Source organism: Lotus japonicus, chromosome 2 (genome assembly GCF_012489685.1).
Source record: "Lotus japonicus ecotype B-129 chromosome 2, LjGifu_v1.2".
NCBI lineage: Eukaryota > Viridiplantae > Streptophyta > Magnoliopsida > Fabales > Fabaceae > Lotus > Lotus japonicus.
The window spans coordinates 72,477,772-72,493,403 of record NC_080042.1 but is presented as its reverse complement, the minus strand read 5'-3'; the positions used below and the strand labels follow the sequence as shown (position 1 = coordinate 72,493,403).

General features: G+C 34.0%; 1 protein-coding gene across 1 annotated transcript; it reads left to right on the top strand.

Annotated features, from left to right (window-relative positions):
- The first annotated feature begins 6,739 nt into the window (after positions 1-6,739).
- LOC130739358 (ABC transporter B family member 19) lies at positions 6,740-15,174 on the top strand. Its single transcript, XM_057591634.1, has 10 exons — positions 6,740-7,355; positions 7,463-7,517; positions 7,946-8,121; positions 8,687-8,887; positions 9,248-9,507; positions 9,604-9,920; positions 9,997-10,220; positions 10,323-11,142; positions 11,294-11,535; positions 13,788-15,174. Exons 1-10 carry the CDS (start codon positions 7,101-7,103, stop codon positions 14,994-14,996), a joined length of 3,759 nt encoding a protein of 1,252 aa, XP_057447617.1. The 5' UTR covers positions 6,740-7,100; the 3' UTR covers positions 14,997-15,174.
- The last annotated feature ends 458 nt before the right edge of the window (positions 15,175-15,632 follow it).

Below are 15,632 nucleotides of genomic sequence, written 5' to 3'. Positions count from 1 at the left end.
TTAAATTGACTACTTTTACATTAATAAAAATATATAGTAAAATAAATTTTACATTTATAACTAATTGTAAAAAAATTCAAATTCTTATATATTAAGATTAAAATTATTATTCTTATTTTAATTATTAATCATAAGTTGGTGAATTTTAAAAATTAACCAATAAAACTTATTACTACATTTTAAATATAAATAAAAATTAAGTACAAAAGTTAGATATCATCTTAATAAATTATATATATATATATATATATATATATAAATATTGGACTTGAGATCTACATTACTGGCACGATTGATTAAATTTTTATTTTCATTTCAATTAATTATTGACACAAGGTTGAAAAAATGAAAAGATACAAAAATAGACCAAATTAATATCTTTTAAATAAAATAAACATGTTAAATATTGAAATTAGTTAATGGTTGAATTATTTTTGTAAGTATATATTTTGGAAATTACTTTTAAAATATGAAATGATTATGCATGTTGTTTAAATTAACTATCATGAAGTTTTGTATTATTTAAAAAAATAATTTTAAATTTCCTTGTGATTTTTCTTAATAATGATAGTAATAAATTATTGATGAATATTTTATGTTATTAATTTTATTGTTAACTATTAATTTTTTATTTTCATTTTGTTATAGAAAAGAATAATTTATTACGTAGTACTTACAAATAGTTAGAATATTAACTATCAATCATAAATTCAGAGAAAAAAATTAAGAAATACATTATATGTAGACAATATTAATAATTTAAATTAAATAATAGTAAAGATAAAATTTATTAATGAACAATCTAGAAAAATATTTTCAAAATTAAATAAATGTCTCTATAAGATATTTACTATTAAATATATTGTATGTGTGTATTATTTGAAAAATAATTTCAAATATGTTTTTTTATCTATTATATAGTAGTAAAAATATTTTCTAAAGTTTTCTTATGTTATTAATGATATTTTCCTTTTCAAAAAATTTTATTAAATTTCAGTAATATCCTTTATTTACATAAAGGAACTCCAATACAAGTAATTTAATTCATCAAAGGAACTCTAATACTATATATTTAGATGTCTAAACACAATAATTTTTTCTATTATATCTATACTGAAGAAATATTTGAGTATTTATTTTTTATATAATTAAATTATAGTAATTTTCATATAATATTAAAAAATGTCGTAAATAAACCCGTGCAACACACGGGTATAATATCTAGTTTTGTGGGTAATACACACCCGGTTTGGTATGTGATATGATTGTTCTTTCATGAATGTTTTTTTCCTGGTCTAATTCTTTCCTGAATGGTTGTGATGATCATTTATGCAGGCGACATAAATTTGCATTAAAACTTGGGACCACAAAAAAAAACTTATTACGAATGATGGATAGATCTTGCTCATTTTAAATTTTTTAGTAAAGTAATCTAAAACTATGATGGAAGAATAGCATCCCCAACAAAGAATAGAACTAAAATTGAAACATCTACCGTATCATACCCAGTGGCATTTGATGAGGGAATGTCTTTCTTAGAACTAAAATTGAATATGTTAATTAATTTATAACACTTCTAACTCACATTTTCTTACACTACAAGAAAATTTACTATTATCATCAGTATAGATTATAGAGAAATTTCTGGCAGTATTTAGTCTATCAGTAAATATTTTATTGGAAACTGTCACCACCGATGATTTGTATTCAAAGTTGATGGTAGGTTACTAACAGTTTTTACATTTGTAATTTACGACGATTTTTTTCATCTATAACTTATCAACAAATTTTGTTGACAGAAAATTAATGACGGTCTAGACGGTTAGTAAATCGTCATTTATTATATAAACTTGAACGAAAATAGCTCCTTTTGTTGGGGATGAAAGCGTTACCTTGATGGATAGAACTCAACTTTTAATCTATTATGCTCTCTGTGATAATTTTGCGAAGGCTCTTTATCTAAATTTCACTTTTCTCTCCATGTTCTCAATGCACCATAAAACAATTGATATTCATCAAAGAGTTTAATTTTGATGCACCGACGATGTAAAATTTTTTTACACCGTCAACCAATCAGATTTCAAGGATGTACCACGTCAATTAATGAAATTAAAGGCCACGCACTACTACTACCTTTGATGCCCAAGTGATTGCGATTACTGTAAAGGCTCACAGCGGTGACTGGAGAGGAATCGGTTGACAGCGATGGGTGTGCGGCGCTGCTTCTTCTAATTGGGAGAAAGTGATGTTAGGGAAGAAGAAAGGGGCAGGAACTTAAAGTGTGATTCTCCCTCTCTCGATGGTATATGTGAACACATTAACAATCAGATGTGTGTTAATCTTGATTATAGAAGTCTAATGTTTGAATGGAGATGGGAGCAATTGGGATTGGAATTGGGAAAGAGGACGATAGAGAATAGAAGAAGAAATGAGAATTGGAATTTGGAAGAAAGAGAAGGAACGTGTGCACGTGAAAAAAAGCCAGATCATCATTCGTCAGATTCGTATATCAAACAATTCGAGCTAGGTGCTGGGAGGAGAAGAGATGGATTGAATTTGAAAATCAGAAGGTTCTGGGATTAATTTATAATTACAATAAACATACATGGTTCATTCAGAGTTTTAAGAAGTCCACAATATTATTAATAAATAATTCAAGTGTAATTTTTCTATTGGTACATGTCACTCTTGTATTTGACCCATAATGTTTTTGCTTGTACCAGAGGAAATGCCTATAAACACCGCTCTTCATGTTTAATTCGGTAAATGTAATAAAGAAGTGATATATTTGGTGAATAATAGTGGACATGAAGATATAAATAAACAATATATATATATATATATATATATATATATATAACATGTGAGTTAAAAAATTGTAATTTTTTTTCACATTGGAAAGATAAATTGCATTATTCAGGGATTGAACCCCTAGCCTGTACCTCCCTTATCCAACTCATATGTTCCCGACCTAGTTCTTACCACTTGAGCTATCATTGAAAAACAATTGAACATAAACACAGTAAAAAATATAATTATAGATTCAACGTCCACATGCATGGTTACTTGGTTACTCGATCAGTTGTCCATTCTCATCTACTAAGAACAAAAATGCTCTCATCAACTAAAAATGATCTATATACGCAAACAGAGTGATGATGAAAGTGGTAACTGGTTTTGTTTTCTTAAGTTTTTGAATTTTGTAAATGACAAAACAAGTGACTTCACCTTTTATATGTTTGTTTAAATGTTGAGAAAAAAATAGATAAACATTAAACATAAAAAATAGTGAAATATCTAGATGAATGAATAGATAAAACTTATCATTTTAGTAATTTTTCTCATTTAATTTTCATTTCCAATGCATAAAAAAATGTAATAAAGAAAGGGAATATTTTTATGAGTTGCATAATATTTATTTATCTATTATATATGTTTTTATTCACAACTAAACCACAAAATTGATTTGATCATCTTATTTTATTTCATCTTTCTGAGATAGGGATGACAATGGGTAGGGTCTGGGTAGGGTACTATAGTACCCATCCCCATACCCGCGTTTTAAAAAATTACCCGTACCCGTCCCCATACTCGCATGGGTAGCAACTTGAATGTCCGTCCCCGTACCCTTTGAGTACCTATATGCCCGTACCCGTACCCATTACCCGCAATTTAGCTAACCAAAATATATTTTTTCACTATTTTTGTTAATAGAAAACAAAAAATACAACTAACTTTTTAAATAAAAAACACTAATATAAATACAAAAGATTATCTACGTAACAAATAAAATCAATCAACTAAGAATATATTTTTTTAGAACGAATAAGCAAGAAAGATATAACTTAATTTTTTATTTTGGATTTATAATATAGTCCTAAAGTTGTAGGTTATTAACTTACTAATTTTAAAAATAAGTGGGAGTAAATTAGCAATGATTATGAATACTTTAAATAGTCACCTATTTTTTAAAATAAGTAAGTTTGAAAGTTATAACTTAAGTTAATTTGTTCATATAATAATAATAATAATAATAATAATAATAATAATAATAATAATAATATGTGTGTGCGGGTATGGGGCGGGTAGGGTATACCCATTACTTTTTGCGGGTAATTACCCAATACCCATCTAACGGGTTTTTACCCTACTCATAGTAGGTATTTTTTTGCAGGTACCCTATAGGTCCGAGACCCATTGTCATCCCTATTCTGAGGATAATCACAAGGACACAACAATGAGAGTTGAATTGTGCTTGTGTAAACCTTTAATAATTTGACAACATAAAATTTCGTTTTAATATTTTTTTCTTGCATCTATTTGAGTTTGGTTGCAGCGAATAATTGATGAGCAAGTTGCAAGAAGGTAAACGATATAAAGCACACATAATTTTTATCATGGTTTATTCAACGTGCATGGGCTACATCTAGCTAGTCCTACCTCTTCCACCGAGATTTCATTATAATAAATATTATCAGGACTTCTCCTTTTATATATAAGTATTATTTATCATGTTTCTTCAGACTTAACAAGTATAATTGTCAAACTTTATCAACGATCAACAAGTATTCTTTTCCAAGCCTTTCTAGGCTTCATCAGTTCAGAATAATTGAAGGGGTTTCTATATTGAGAGAAGATGGTGGGCGTTCATGCTCTTATACTCTTGGTTAGAGTGCTTATGAACATTATTTTGCACACCTAAGAGTATTTAGAAGATTAATAAATTTAGCTTGATTCACTTATGATGTAGCTCCCTTCATCTATATTTGGATTAATCAGATCATTGCTCTGCTTCTTCAATCCTTATCTTATTTTTTGGCATAATGATAAACGTTGTATCATCTATGCCTTCTATGATGGATCTTGCTGGATTTGAAATTTTCTCTTCATGAAAGACCCAATCTAGTGAACATTTACTGCTTGTACATTGACATTTCATGTAACATTAATTATTAATTAAGTTGGAATTTATATTAATGAACACACATGTATTTTAAAGAATTTTCTAAGAAGAAAGTAAAAATAAATAAATTCAACGAGTACGTGCTTTAAATATTGTGTTGACATCCAATACAATTAGTCAAATATACTTAATAAGTCTAGTGAGCATTAAATTCTTTTTAAGTTTTTTTTTTGAAATAAGTACACCTTTTTACGTTGAGACGTCATGTATATACTAAGTTGAAATGTATATTAATGAGCACACTCGTGTTTTAAGGATTTTTTTAGGAAAAGGTTAAAATCGGTACTTTGTTTTAAATTTTGTGTTAACTGAATATTCACAAAAAGAAAAATCTGTGTTAACTGCTAATACAAAAATTACTCTATCAGTCTAGTGAACATTGACTTTTTTATGTTGAAATTTTTAATGTAATATTAGTGAGTTGAAATTTATATTAATGAGCAACTATTTTGAAGGAAATTGTTAGAAAAAGTAAAAAACTTCAATTGAGTTGACTGCAAATACAAATGACCAAATACTCAGTAAATCCTGTGAACATTAACTTCTTTTAAGTTGAAATTTATAATTATGAGAAATGTTAGAAAAAAATTAAAAACTTTAATTTATCAAACAATGTACTAAAAAATATAATTTCTCAACCAATTCTTTGCTTTAAATTTTGTATTGAATACTATTGAAAAAAAAAAATTTGTATTTAATAAAAATAGTCAAATAATCTATAAATATAGTGAATTTTTTTTGAAAGATATTTTTTTGAAAGTTACAATTTTTTGATTGGTGCTTTAAATTTTGTGCTGACCTCTAAGTTTATAAATCTAGTACAAAATTTATACACTTAAGTTAAAATAAGTTTTAATAATAATAAAAAATTGATCGAATAGTCAAAATTATTAAAAGAGATAAATGATATGATTTCTTAATTAGTGCTCTACTTCTTTCAAAAAAAAAAACTAGTGCTCTACTTTAAATTTTGCATTGACTGGTAATATAAATAGTCAAGTACTTGTAATATTAGTAAGTTGAAATCTATATTAATGAGCGCATGACTGTTTTAAAGAAAATTGTTAGAAAAAAATCCTAAAGCTTTAATTTATCAAATAATGCACTACAAAGTATAGTTTCTCAACCAGTGCTTACTTAAAAATTTTTATTGACTGCTAATACAATACTCAGTAAAATTATTGAATATTGACTTCTTTTATATGTTGACTATTTCAATGTAACATTTGTAAATTGGATTTTATATTAATGAGCGCACATCTATTTTAAAGAAAATGGCTAGAAACTGTTTAAAAATTATAGTAATTTACATCAATGAGCACACATGTTTTAAATTTTTTTTTGTAAAAAATTTATAACTTTTTGACTGGTGCTTTAAATTTTGTATTGACTGTTAATACAAACAGTCAAATACTTTGTAAATCAGTTAAAAAAAATACTTTATAGTAGTAAAAAAATACTTTTTAATAATAGTAAAAATTGAATAGTAAAAATATATTAAAAAAGATAAATAATATATTAGCAAATTTACTACATATTGACTTGAATAAAGAAACTCAAAAAAAAAAGACTTGAATAAAAATGGGAGCAATAAAGCTATTTTTGACAAACCATATACATTTAATATTTCCATGGGCACAAAGCCCCATGTCACTGTTAACTGGGATTCCTTTTTAGGCTTGATCAACCAAAGGTTGATGATGATGATGATCAAATGCTGTAATTTCCAACCACAGTTAAACCCCTCTCTCACCCTATAAAAGGACACCTCACACCTCTCTCTCCTCTCAATCAAACTCCCTCTTGTTCTCTCCATTCCCTTTGACCATTGTCCAACAACACACTCTCTCTCTCACTCTCTCCCTTTCCTCTCTTCTATACAACTCTCCACTTTCTTTTGTTCTTTGTTGTGTGTGTCTTGGTCCTTGGGTTGATAAAGACATTGACACTTCCTTCACTGCAAAAAGAGATCAAAAGGGCTTGTTTCAGATCTCCTTCATTCAATGTCCAGAAAAAGAAACATCATCCATTGTTGACTTCCCCACCAAGCCTAGATGAGATCCCTTTAAAATCCCATTTTCATTTTCTTTCTCCATTACCCTTTCTTTGAAAAACACTCTGTTTTTGCTCTGTTCTTATGGCTGAAGCTGCTGAGCCCAACAAGGCATCATCATTGCCTGAAGCAGAGAAGAAGAAGGAACAGAGCTTACCCTTTTACCAGCTCTTCTCATTTGCTGATAAATATGATTACATGCTCATGATCTCTGGAAGCATTGGAGCTGTCATTCATGGCTCTTCCATGCCCTTTTTCTTCCTCCTGTTTGGTGAAATGGTGAATGGTTTTGGCAAAAACCAGATGGATTTAAAGAAAATGACAGATGAAGTTGCCAAGGTGAAAATCAAAATGAATCTCAAAATTCTCAAACACCATTCTTTCTTGTAAACTTCATCCCAGATCTGGGATCTAAATTAATCCTCTGTTTTCTCTTGTTTTTGCAGTATGCTCTGTACTTTGTTTACCTTGGCCTTGTTGTTTGCATTTCATCATATGCAGGTATGGCATTTTTCTTTCTTTATTCTTCCAAATACATTATTATTCTCTCTCTCTTTTCCATTTTTTGGGTCCTAACCTGTGATGAAGATCGATAGCACTTGCAGGACCATTGCTTTTTAGGCTTTGTATGTGTATGTGTGTCTCTCTTGTGGCCACTTCACATCAACAAAATGTGTTCTGAACCCACGTGTTTCTGTCAAACAAACACACCCTCCTAGTCCTTTTCTTTCTTTACTTGTCAATCTCGGCACTTGGTGTTAATTTTCCTGCCTAACATATCTGAAACACTATTCATGTTATATTAATAATTGAACTACCAAATTAAGATTAGTTTTTTTTTTTTGCTTGTTTGTTAATTTCTTTGGTTTTTTTTTTATACTTTTTTTAACTTGTTGATGTTGACAATTTGCTACCAATTTACTTCCCAGAAATTGCATGCTGGATGTACACTGGGGAGAGGCAAGTGAGCACCCTGAGGAAGAAGTATTTGGAGGCTGTGCTGAAACAAGACGTTGGTTTCTTCGACACCGATGCTAGAACAGGGGATATTGTATTCAGTGTCTCCACAGACACATTGCTGGTTCAAGATGCTATCAGTGAGAAGGTGGTTTGAATCTGCCATCTTTCTCTGTTTTTTCTCCTCTATGATATGAAAATTGAATAAATGCTCAATTTCGTCTTTGAAAGTAAGCCGCAAATTAGTCATTAGAAGAAAGAAATACCACTGCGGTCCCCGATTGTGTCAATTGTCGATCAAGTTAGTCTCTGTGGTCAGGTGATGCTTCTGAGCACCTTTTGGTCGGCTGAGAAGTCGGCCGAAACCGTCACCAATGCACTAACTTGATCAACATTTGACACAGTCAGAAAGACCGCGGAGATATTTCTTTCTTCTAGAGACTAATTTCGACTAATTTGACTGATTTCAATGAAGAAATTGTCATTCACTCTTTGCAAAATCAAATAAAAATAAAATATTTAGAAACCATGGCCTTCTTCTGGGGTAGTTGATAACTTGGTATTCATGAAAGTGGGCCCCATACATGACATTAGAAAGAGGTGCACGTTAGCAAAACAGAGATTAACCTACGCCAGCAAATTTGGTCACGTAGCTAGAGGTCACAAACGTGTGTGTATTCATCAAGTTTTAACCTTTTTTTGTGATTGTGTAGGTGGGAAATTTCATACACTATCTATCAACTTTTCTGGCGGGTTTGGTGGTTGGTTTTGTGTCAGCATGGAGGCTAGCGCTTCTTAGTGTTGCGGTGATTCCTGGCATTGCATTTGCTGGCGGCTTGTATGCTTACACCCTCACTGGCCTCACATCAAAGAGCCGTGAATCCTATGCAAATGCTGGCATAATTGCTGAGCAGGTGAGGTTAATTCATGGTTGAATTGAACATCATTTGCATTAGCATGTTTTCTATATATGGAATGAACATCATTTGAAGGAATGCTTATTTAATGTATGAAATGATGTCTTTTCATGTGCAGCACTCATAAAAGTTCATAGCTTTTCTCTTTTAAAAGTAAAATAATCAATAAGCATGATGATGCCCGTGGTGTTTTTGATCAAATGCCAACTAGAGTTTTTGCTTACAATTAAGTATTTGAATGTAAATTAAATCAAGTTTTTCCTTGAATTGCTTTCTTTTCATTGTTAAGATCTCATCCTTTGAATTAACAGATTAATGTAGGGACTAATTAACCTTGATTATCTGTGATGTTTACAGGCCATTGCTCAAGTTCGAACTGTTTATTCTTATGTTGGTGAGAGCAAGGCACTGAATTCTTATTCTGATGCAATTCAAAATACACTGAAACTTGGATACAAGGCTGGAATGGCTAAAGGTTTGGGCCTAGGATGCACATATGGGATAGCTTGCATGTCCTGGGCACTAGTTTTTTGGTATGCTGGAGTTTTTATCAGGAATGGACAAACAGATGGAGGCAAAGCATTCACAGCTATTTTCTCTGCTATTGTTGGTGGAATGTGAGCTCAATTTGAACAACTTTTGATATTTCCATTGACATTGCTCAATTCTCTTCCATTTTGATCATGACATGATACTTTTATTTGCTTCTACAGGAGTCTGGGTCAGTCATTTTCAAATTTAGGTGCTTTCAGCAAAGGCAAAGCTGCTGGATACAAGTTGATGGAGATCATCAAGCAGAAACCCACCATAATTGAAGATCTATCAGATGGAAAGTGCTTGGATGAGGTTAATGGCAACATTGAATTTAAGGATGTTACTTTCAGCTACCCGTCAAGGCCGGATGTGATTATCTTCCGCAATTTCTCGATCTTTTTCCCTGCTGGAAAAACTGTTGCGGTTGTTGGTGGTAGTGGATCTGGGAAAAGCACTGTTGTTTCCTTGATTGAGAGGTTTTATGATCCAAATGAAGGTAACTTAACACACCTCACTCTTTTGATTGATCTTGGATGAATAGCAATGCTGATTTTTTTATGATGGCCAAGCAGGTCAGGTTCTGCTGGATAATGTGGACATTAAGACACTACAACTAAAATGGTTACGTGATCAAATTGGGTTGGTGAATCAAGAACCTGCACTCTTTGCAACTACCATCCTTGAGAACATACTCTATGGGAAACCTGATGCAACAATGGATGAAGTGGAAGCCGCGACTTCTGCTGCGAATGCTCATAGCTTTATTACCTTGCTTCCTAATGGCTACAACACTCAGGTGGGTGATGCTTTTCTTGCATGACTAATTTTGAAGCCTACTATTGATCATTTTGTACTAGTTCAGGTTGTGTAATTCAAATGTTTTCTGCTGATTTACCAGGTAGGAGAGCGAGGAGTGCAATTATCCGGGGGCCAAAAACAGAGAATTGCAATAGCCAGAGCTATGTTGAAGAACCCAAAGATCCTTCTTTTAGATGAAGCAACCAGTGCCCTTGATGCGGGATCCGAAAGCATTGTTCAAGAGGCGCTAGACCGTCTCATGGTTGGGAGAACAACCGTGGTTGTTGCTCATCGTCTATCAACCATAAGGAATGTTGACAGCATTGCAGTTATACAGCAAGGGGTGGTTGTTGAGACAGGAACACATGAAGAATTGATCGCCAAGGCAGGAACCTACTCCTCGCTGATTCGGTTCCAAGAAATGGTCGGAAATAGAGACTTCTCCAACCCTTCAACTCGCAGGACACGCTCGTCCCGGTTGAGCCATTCGCTGTCCACCAAGTCCCTAAGCCTCAGGTCAGGCAGCTTGAGGAACTTGAGCTACCAGTACAGCACCGGAGCCGACGGTCGCATTGAGATGATCTCGAACGCTGAAACGGACAAGAAAAACCCAGCTCCTGATGGGTACTTCTTCCGCCTGCTGAAGCTAAATGCTCCTGAGTGGCCTTACTCAATCATGGGAGCTGTGGGGTCTGTTCTTTCTGGATTCATTGGGCCAACTTTTGCTATTGTCATGAGCAACATGATTGAGGTCTTCTACTTTAAAAACTATACATCCATGGAGAGGAAGACCAAGGAGTATGTTTTCATATACATTGGTGCTGGTCTTTATGCTGTTGGTGCATACTTGATCCAGCATTACTTTTTTAGTATCATGGGAGAAAACCTCACTACAAGGGTTAGAAGAATGATGCTTGCCGGTATGTTTGGATCAGCTTCACTTTCCCATAATCAATTCTGGCACTCAGAAGCTACCAACAAGCTTCTACCTGAATTGATTTTGGCTTTAGAATCAATTGCAGTAAGATTTTCAAACATGCGGTTAATTTTTTGATTATTGTAATTTGTCAGCTATTATGAGGAATGAAGTTGGATGGTTCGATGAGGAGGAGCACAATTCAAGCCTTGTTGCAGCTAAACTTGCAACTGATGCAGCTGATGTGAAGTCTGCCATTGCTGAAAGGATATCAGTAATACTACAGAACATGACATCACTCCTCACTTCTTTCATTGTTGCTTTCATTGTGGAGTGGAGGGTTTCTTTGCTCATCCTTGGAACCTTCCCTCTTCTTGTTTTGGCTAACTTTGCTCAGGTAAAACTCAAATCCCCATCTCTACTATTATCATGTTTGAATCAACTTATTTTTTATTTCTAGAACCACATGTCACATCCTCATCTCGACCATTAGCATGTCTCGACCAACTTATTTTTCCGAATCAACATTGACATGTGAAAGCTACTCACAAAACTTTCACCCCAAATTGATTCTAGCTTAAAATCAATTGTATGTTAGTACATATTTTCTTACCACACACCCATGGCATAAAATAGTTGTTTAAGCTTTATCCAAAGTAGGATTTAAAAAGAAAAGAGAAACTAAAAAAATACCTTATTTTAACTTGCATGTGTTGACCCAAGACTAGGGAGTGGGGCCAGGGTAACTCTAGGATTTAACATTAGATTCTCATTTCTAGTATTAGTTACTTTTACTTGGCCCTTTTCACACTGAGAATCAAACTTCACAATCAACTGGCATTAAACGACAAAAGCAAGAACCACTAAGACCCACCCTAGTTGAAGGGTGCACGTGCTTCCTTGCAGTTCAGTGCATTAACAACTGGGAACATATATTGGCATATTAAAGCTCATTAATGGCGGTGTAAATTTATTAGTATATGGTTATAGATTCCATACTTGACCATCAACTTCAATGCCCACATAAAGACTATTCAAAGTTCTTTATGAAACATTATGCTATTATCATAATGGGTAACGATATTATTTATATTCCATCCTTTCAGAGCTAGCCTCTCTCTTTTTAATAGTAATATTTTTTGGGCACTGGAAATTCATCTCTCTCAAAGGAGGAAACTTCATTATATTATATGGTTTTATTATATTCATATATTGTAATTTGTCTAGGAATCTGAACTTTTTAGTATTTTTTTGGCTTCCCACCCGTGATCGTTTTCAGTCCCTTTTCAGGTCTAGTTTGTCTAGACATGTGATTCATGTCATACATACACTAACATATTACCGAGGTTATTTGGGTGAAATGTGAAATACTTGTGTTGTGTGTACTTGCTTTTTAAATAATAAAAATCACTTGTGTGTGTTGATGAGAAGTGTTTCAAGTACCATTGGAGATTTGGACTACTCACTCACATGAGACCATGTGGGACTTGCTGCACAATTGTTTAAGAGGGCATGTAGTGTAAGTAGTTTTGGAGACACTCACGTGCAGTTTCTATATTGCTCTACTATTGGGTGCAATTTAAAAAAATTATATTCAAAGTAATGCTAATTAAACATGACATTTTTGTTTTGCAAGCACTAAGCATTATATGTTGCATCTATCTCTTATACTAGCTAGTAGTATATTTAGTTATATATTACTAAATAAACTATAGAATTTGCTTAAATCTATTACACTTGGCATTAATATTAATATCACATTTGTATACTCCAATTTTTTTTTATCACATTGACATGAGTCATTTTCAAACTAACAGTAACAATCACTTCTGAAATTATCCTGTGAGGGGGGGGGGGGAGGTGTTCTAAATTTTGCGCATGCTCTAAGCACAGAGCAAAGAAAAAGACTGGTTGGTCAGGGATGTATGTACCTTCCAATCTATCAAAGTCTTTTAATGTAGTAGGTATGTAAGATGTACATATGTCTCCTCCAGGTCCCACCCCTTTAGCCCTTTTATTTGGGTCCTTTTCTTTTCCCTGAATTTTTGGTGAATTCATTATTTATTCACACCCATTGAACCTTTCACTATAAAATATAAATGAATTGTGCAATAACTGAAATTTACCAAAAGTTTCCTACCCAATCTTGGTACAAGCATGCCTTCAATTATTTAAGTTACCATTATGCTTGCAGTAATTATTGTCCACCCAAGAGTGAATTTACTAATTGTAGCCAACAAAATAAGTATCATTTGTAGTACAAAATTGATGGGAGATCAACTAGAAGGAAAGTTCAAGTCCTTTCTTCCACATTGCTTTTGCAAAACCTGATCAATAGAAACTAAGAAGAAAAATACATAAGTGCTTTTATAGTTCAATAAGCAGTATTCCTGTCTAATTTACTATAGTTCTTCAAATTTTTGTACCAATAATTTATAACTTAACTTAAACTTGTTACATTATGGAATTTCCTAATCCATGTAGCCAACCGCGCATAGGAGGAAAATGTGTGGTTATTGATGTTTTAATTATTTATCATAGAAGATAGAAACTTCTAGTTTTGTAAGTTGGTTCGTGTAGAATGTTATTCTGTTGATCAAGTGCTAACAATGATGTTGCTTTGTATTTGGTTGTCTTTGGATTCTACAGCAACTTTCTCTTAAAGGGTTTGCTGGAGACACAGCCAAGGCTCATGCAAAGACTAGCATGATTGCAGGGGAGGGAGTAAGCAACATCAGAACAGTCGCAGCATTCAATGCTCAGAACAAGATGCTCTCTGTCTTTTGCAATGAGCTTCGAGTCCCGCAGCGCCACAGCTTCCGCCGGAGCCAAACATCCGGCATCTTATTCGGCCTCTCTCAGCTAGCCCTTTATGCCTCTGAAGCACTCATTCTGTGGTATGGTTCACATTTGGTGAGCAAAGGTGTTTCAACCTTCTCAAAAGTTATCAAGGTGTTTGTGGTGCTGGTCATCACAGCAAATTCAGTAGCAGAAACTGTGAGCCTTGCCCCGGAGATCATCCGCGGCGGCGAAGCTGTTGGCTCGGTGTTCTCAATTCTCGACCGCGCAACTCGGATTGATCCAGATGATCCTGATGCTGAATCGGTTGAATCAGTTCGCGGAGAGATTGAACTTAGACATGTTGATTTTGCATACCCGTCTAGGCCTGATGTGATGGTGTTCAAAGATTTCAACCTTAGGATCCGTGCGGGTCAGAGCCAAGCTCTTGTGGGGGCAAGTGGGTCAGGGAAGAGTTCTGTTATTGCACTGATAGAGAGGTTCTATGATCCCATTGCTGGAAAAGTCATGATAGATGGAAAGGACATAAGGAAGTTGAATTTGAAGTCTTTGAGGCTCAAGATTGGGTTGGTACAACAAGAGCCTGCACTGTTTGCTGCAAGCATTTTTGAGAACATTGCATATGGCAAGGAAGGCGTGACCGAAGCTGAGGTAGTTGAAGCTGCTCGTGCCGCCAACGTGCATGGATTCGTGAGCGGTTTGCCAGAAGGTTACAAGACCCCAGTTGGCGAGAGAGGTGTGCAGCTATCCGGTGGGCAAAAGCAAAGAATTGCGATAGCCAGGGCTGTTCTCAAGGACCCCTCAATCCTTCTTCTCGATGAGGCCACAAGTGCACTTGACGCTGAATCAGAATGTGTCCTGCAAGAAGCCTTGGAGAGGCTCATGAGGGGCCGCACCACCGTGCTCGTGGCTCATCGTTTGTCGACCATCAGAGGGGTCGACAGCATTGCGGTGGTGCAAGATGGGCGCATCGTGGAGCAGGGGAGCCATGGTGAACTTTACAGCAGGCCAGAGGGAGCATACTCTAGACTCTTGCAGCTACAACATCATCACATATGACCTTGGGTTGATAATTATGTTTGGGTCCCATTAACCTCATGCTTGATCTTTCTTTATTAGATGTAGATATGTGTTACATGAGGTTTGTTTGTACCTTTGAGGATAAAGTTGATCTTATTTCAAATGGAGTATCAAGTATTATATTAATCATATATAAAAGTTGCATATGCATGTTATCTGTCTGGTTGTTTGAGCTTTCCCATTACTATAATACAGCTCCAACTATTGCCAGTCATGCTTCCCTATGCTTTTTCTCCTTGCATGTGTTTGTTAATTTGATCTTTTCTTAGTTTAAGATAAACTTGACCTTTTCTTTGGGGGCCCTAAGAGGACTAGTTGCAATGCTGAAAATCTTTTTAGCAAAATGGAGACACAATCAGTTGAGGAAGGTGGTCTGAATTATTGTGAATGAGGGATGGAGGAAGTGTTATTTTAATATATGCTTTTTAAATCTTCAAAATGACCCACTTGATGCTGTCTATAGAAAGATTTTCCCCTCTTTAGCCACTCAATGAACATGGAGGGAACTTTATCATCACAACTAAACTAAAATTGATTGCACCTTTATCTCTTTTGGCTCTGAGATTTTGGGGAATAAGTATGGCCCATAGACAATTTCAGTTAACCAAGGACAGT

What these genes read in the sequence shown, in the direction of transcription:
- LOC130739358 (XM_057591634.1), top strand. Translation starts at nt 7,101, where the DNA reads ATGGCTGAAGCTGCTGAGCCCAACAAGGCATCATCATTGCCTGAAGCA. An exon ending in CTGGCATAATTGCTGAGCAG is followed by an intron (nt 8,888 to 9,247) that starts GTGAGGTTAATT and finishes TGATGTTTACAG; the next exon opens with GCCATTGCTCAAGTTCGAAC. An exon ending in CTAATGGCTACAACACTCAG is followed by an intron (nt 10,221 to 10,322) that starts GTGGGTGATGCT and finishes CTGATTTACCAG; the next exon opens with GTAGGAGAGCGAGGAGTGCA.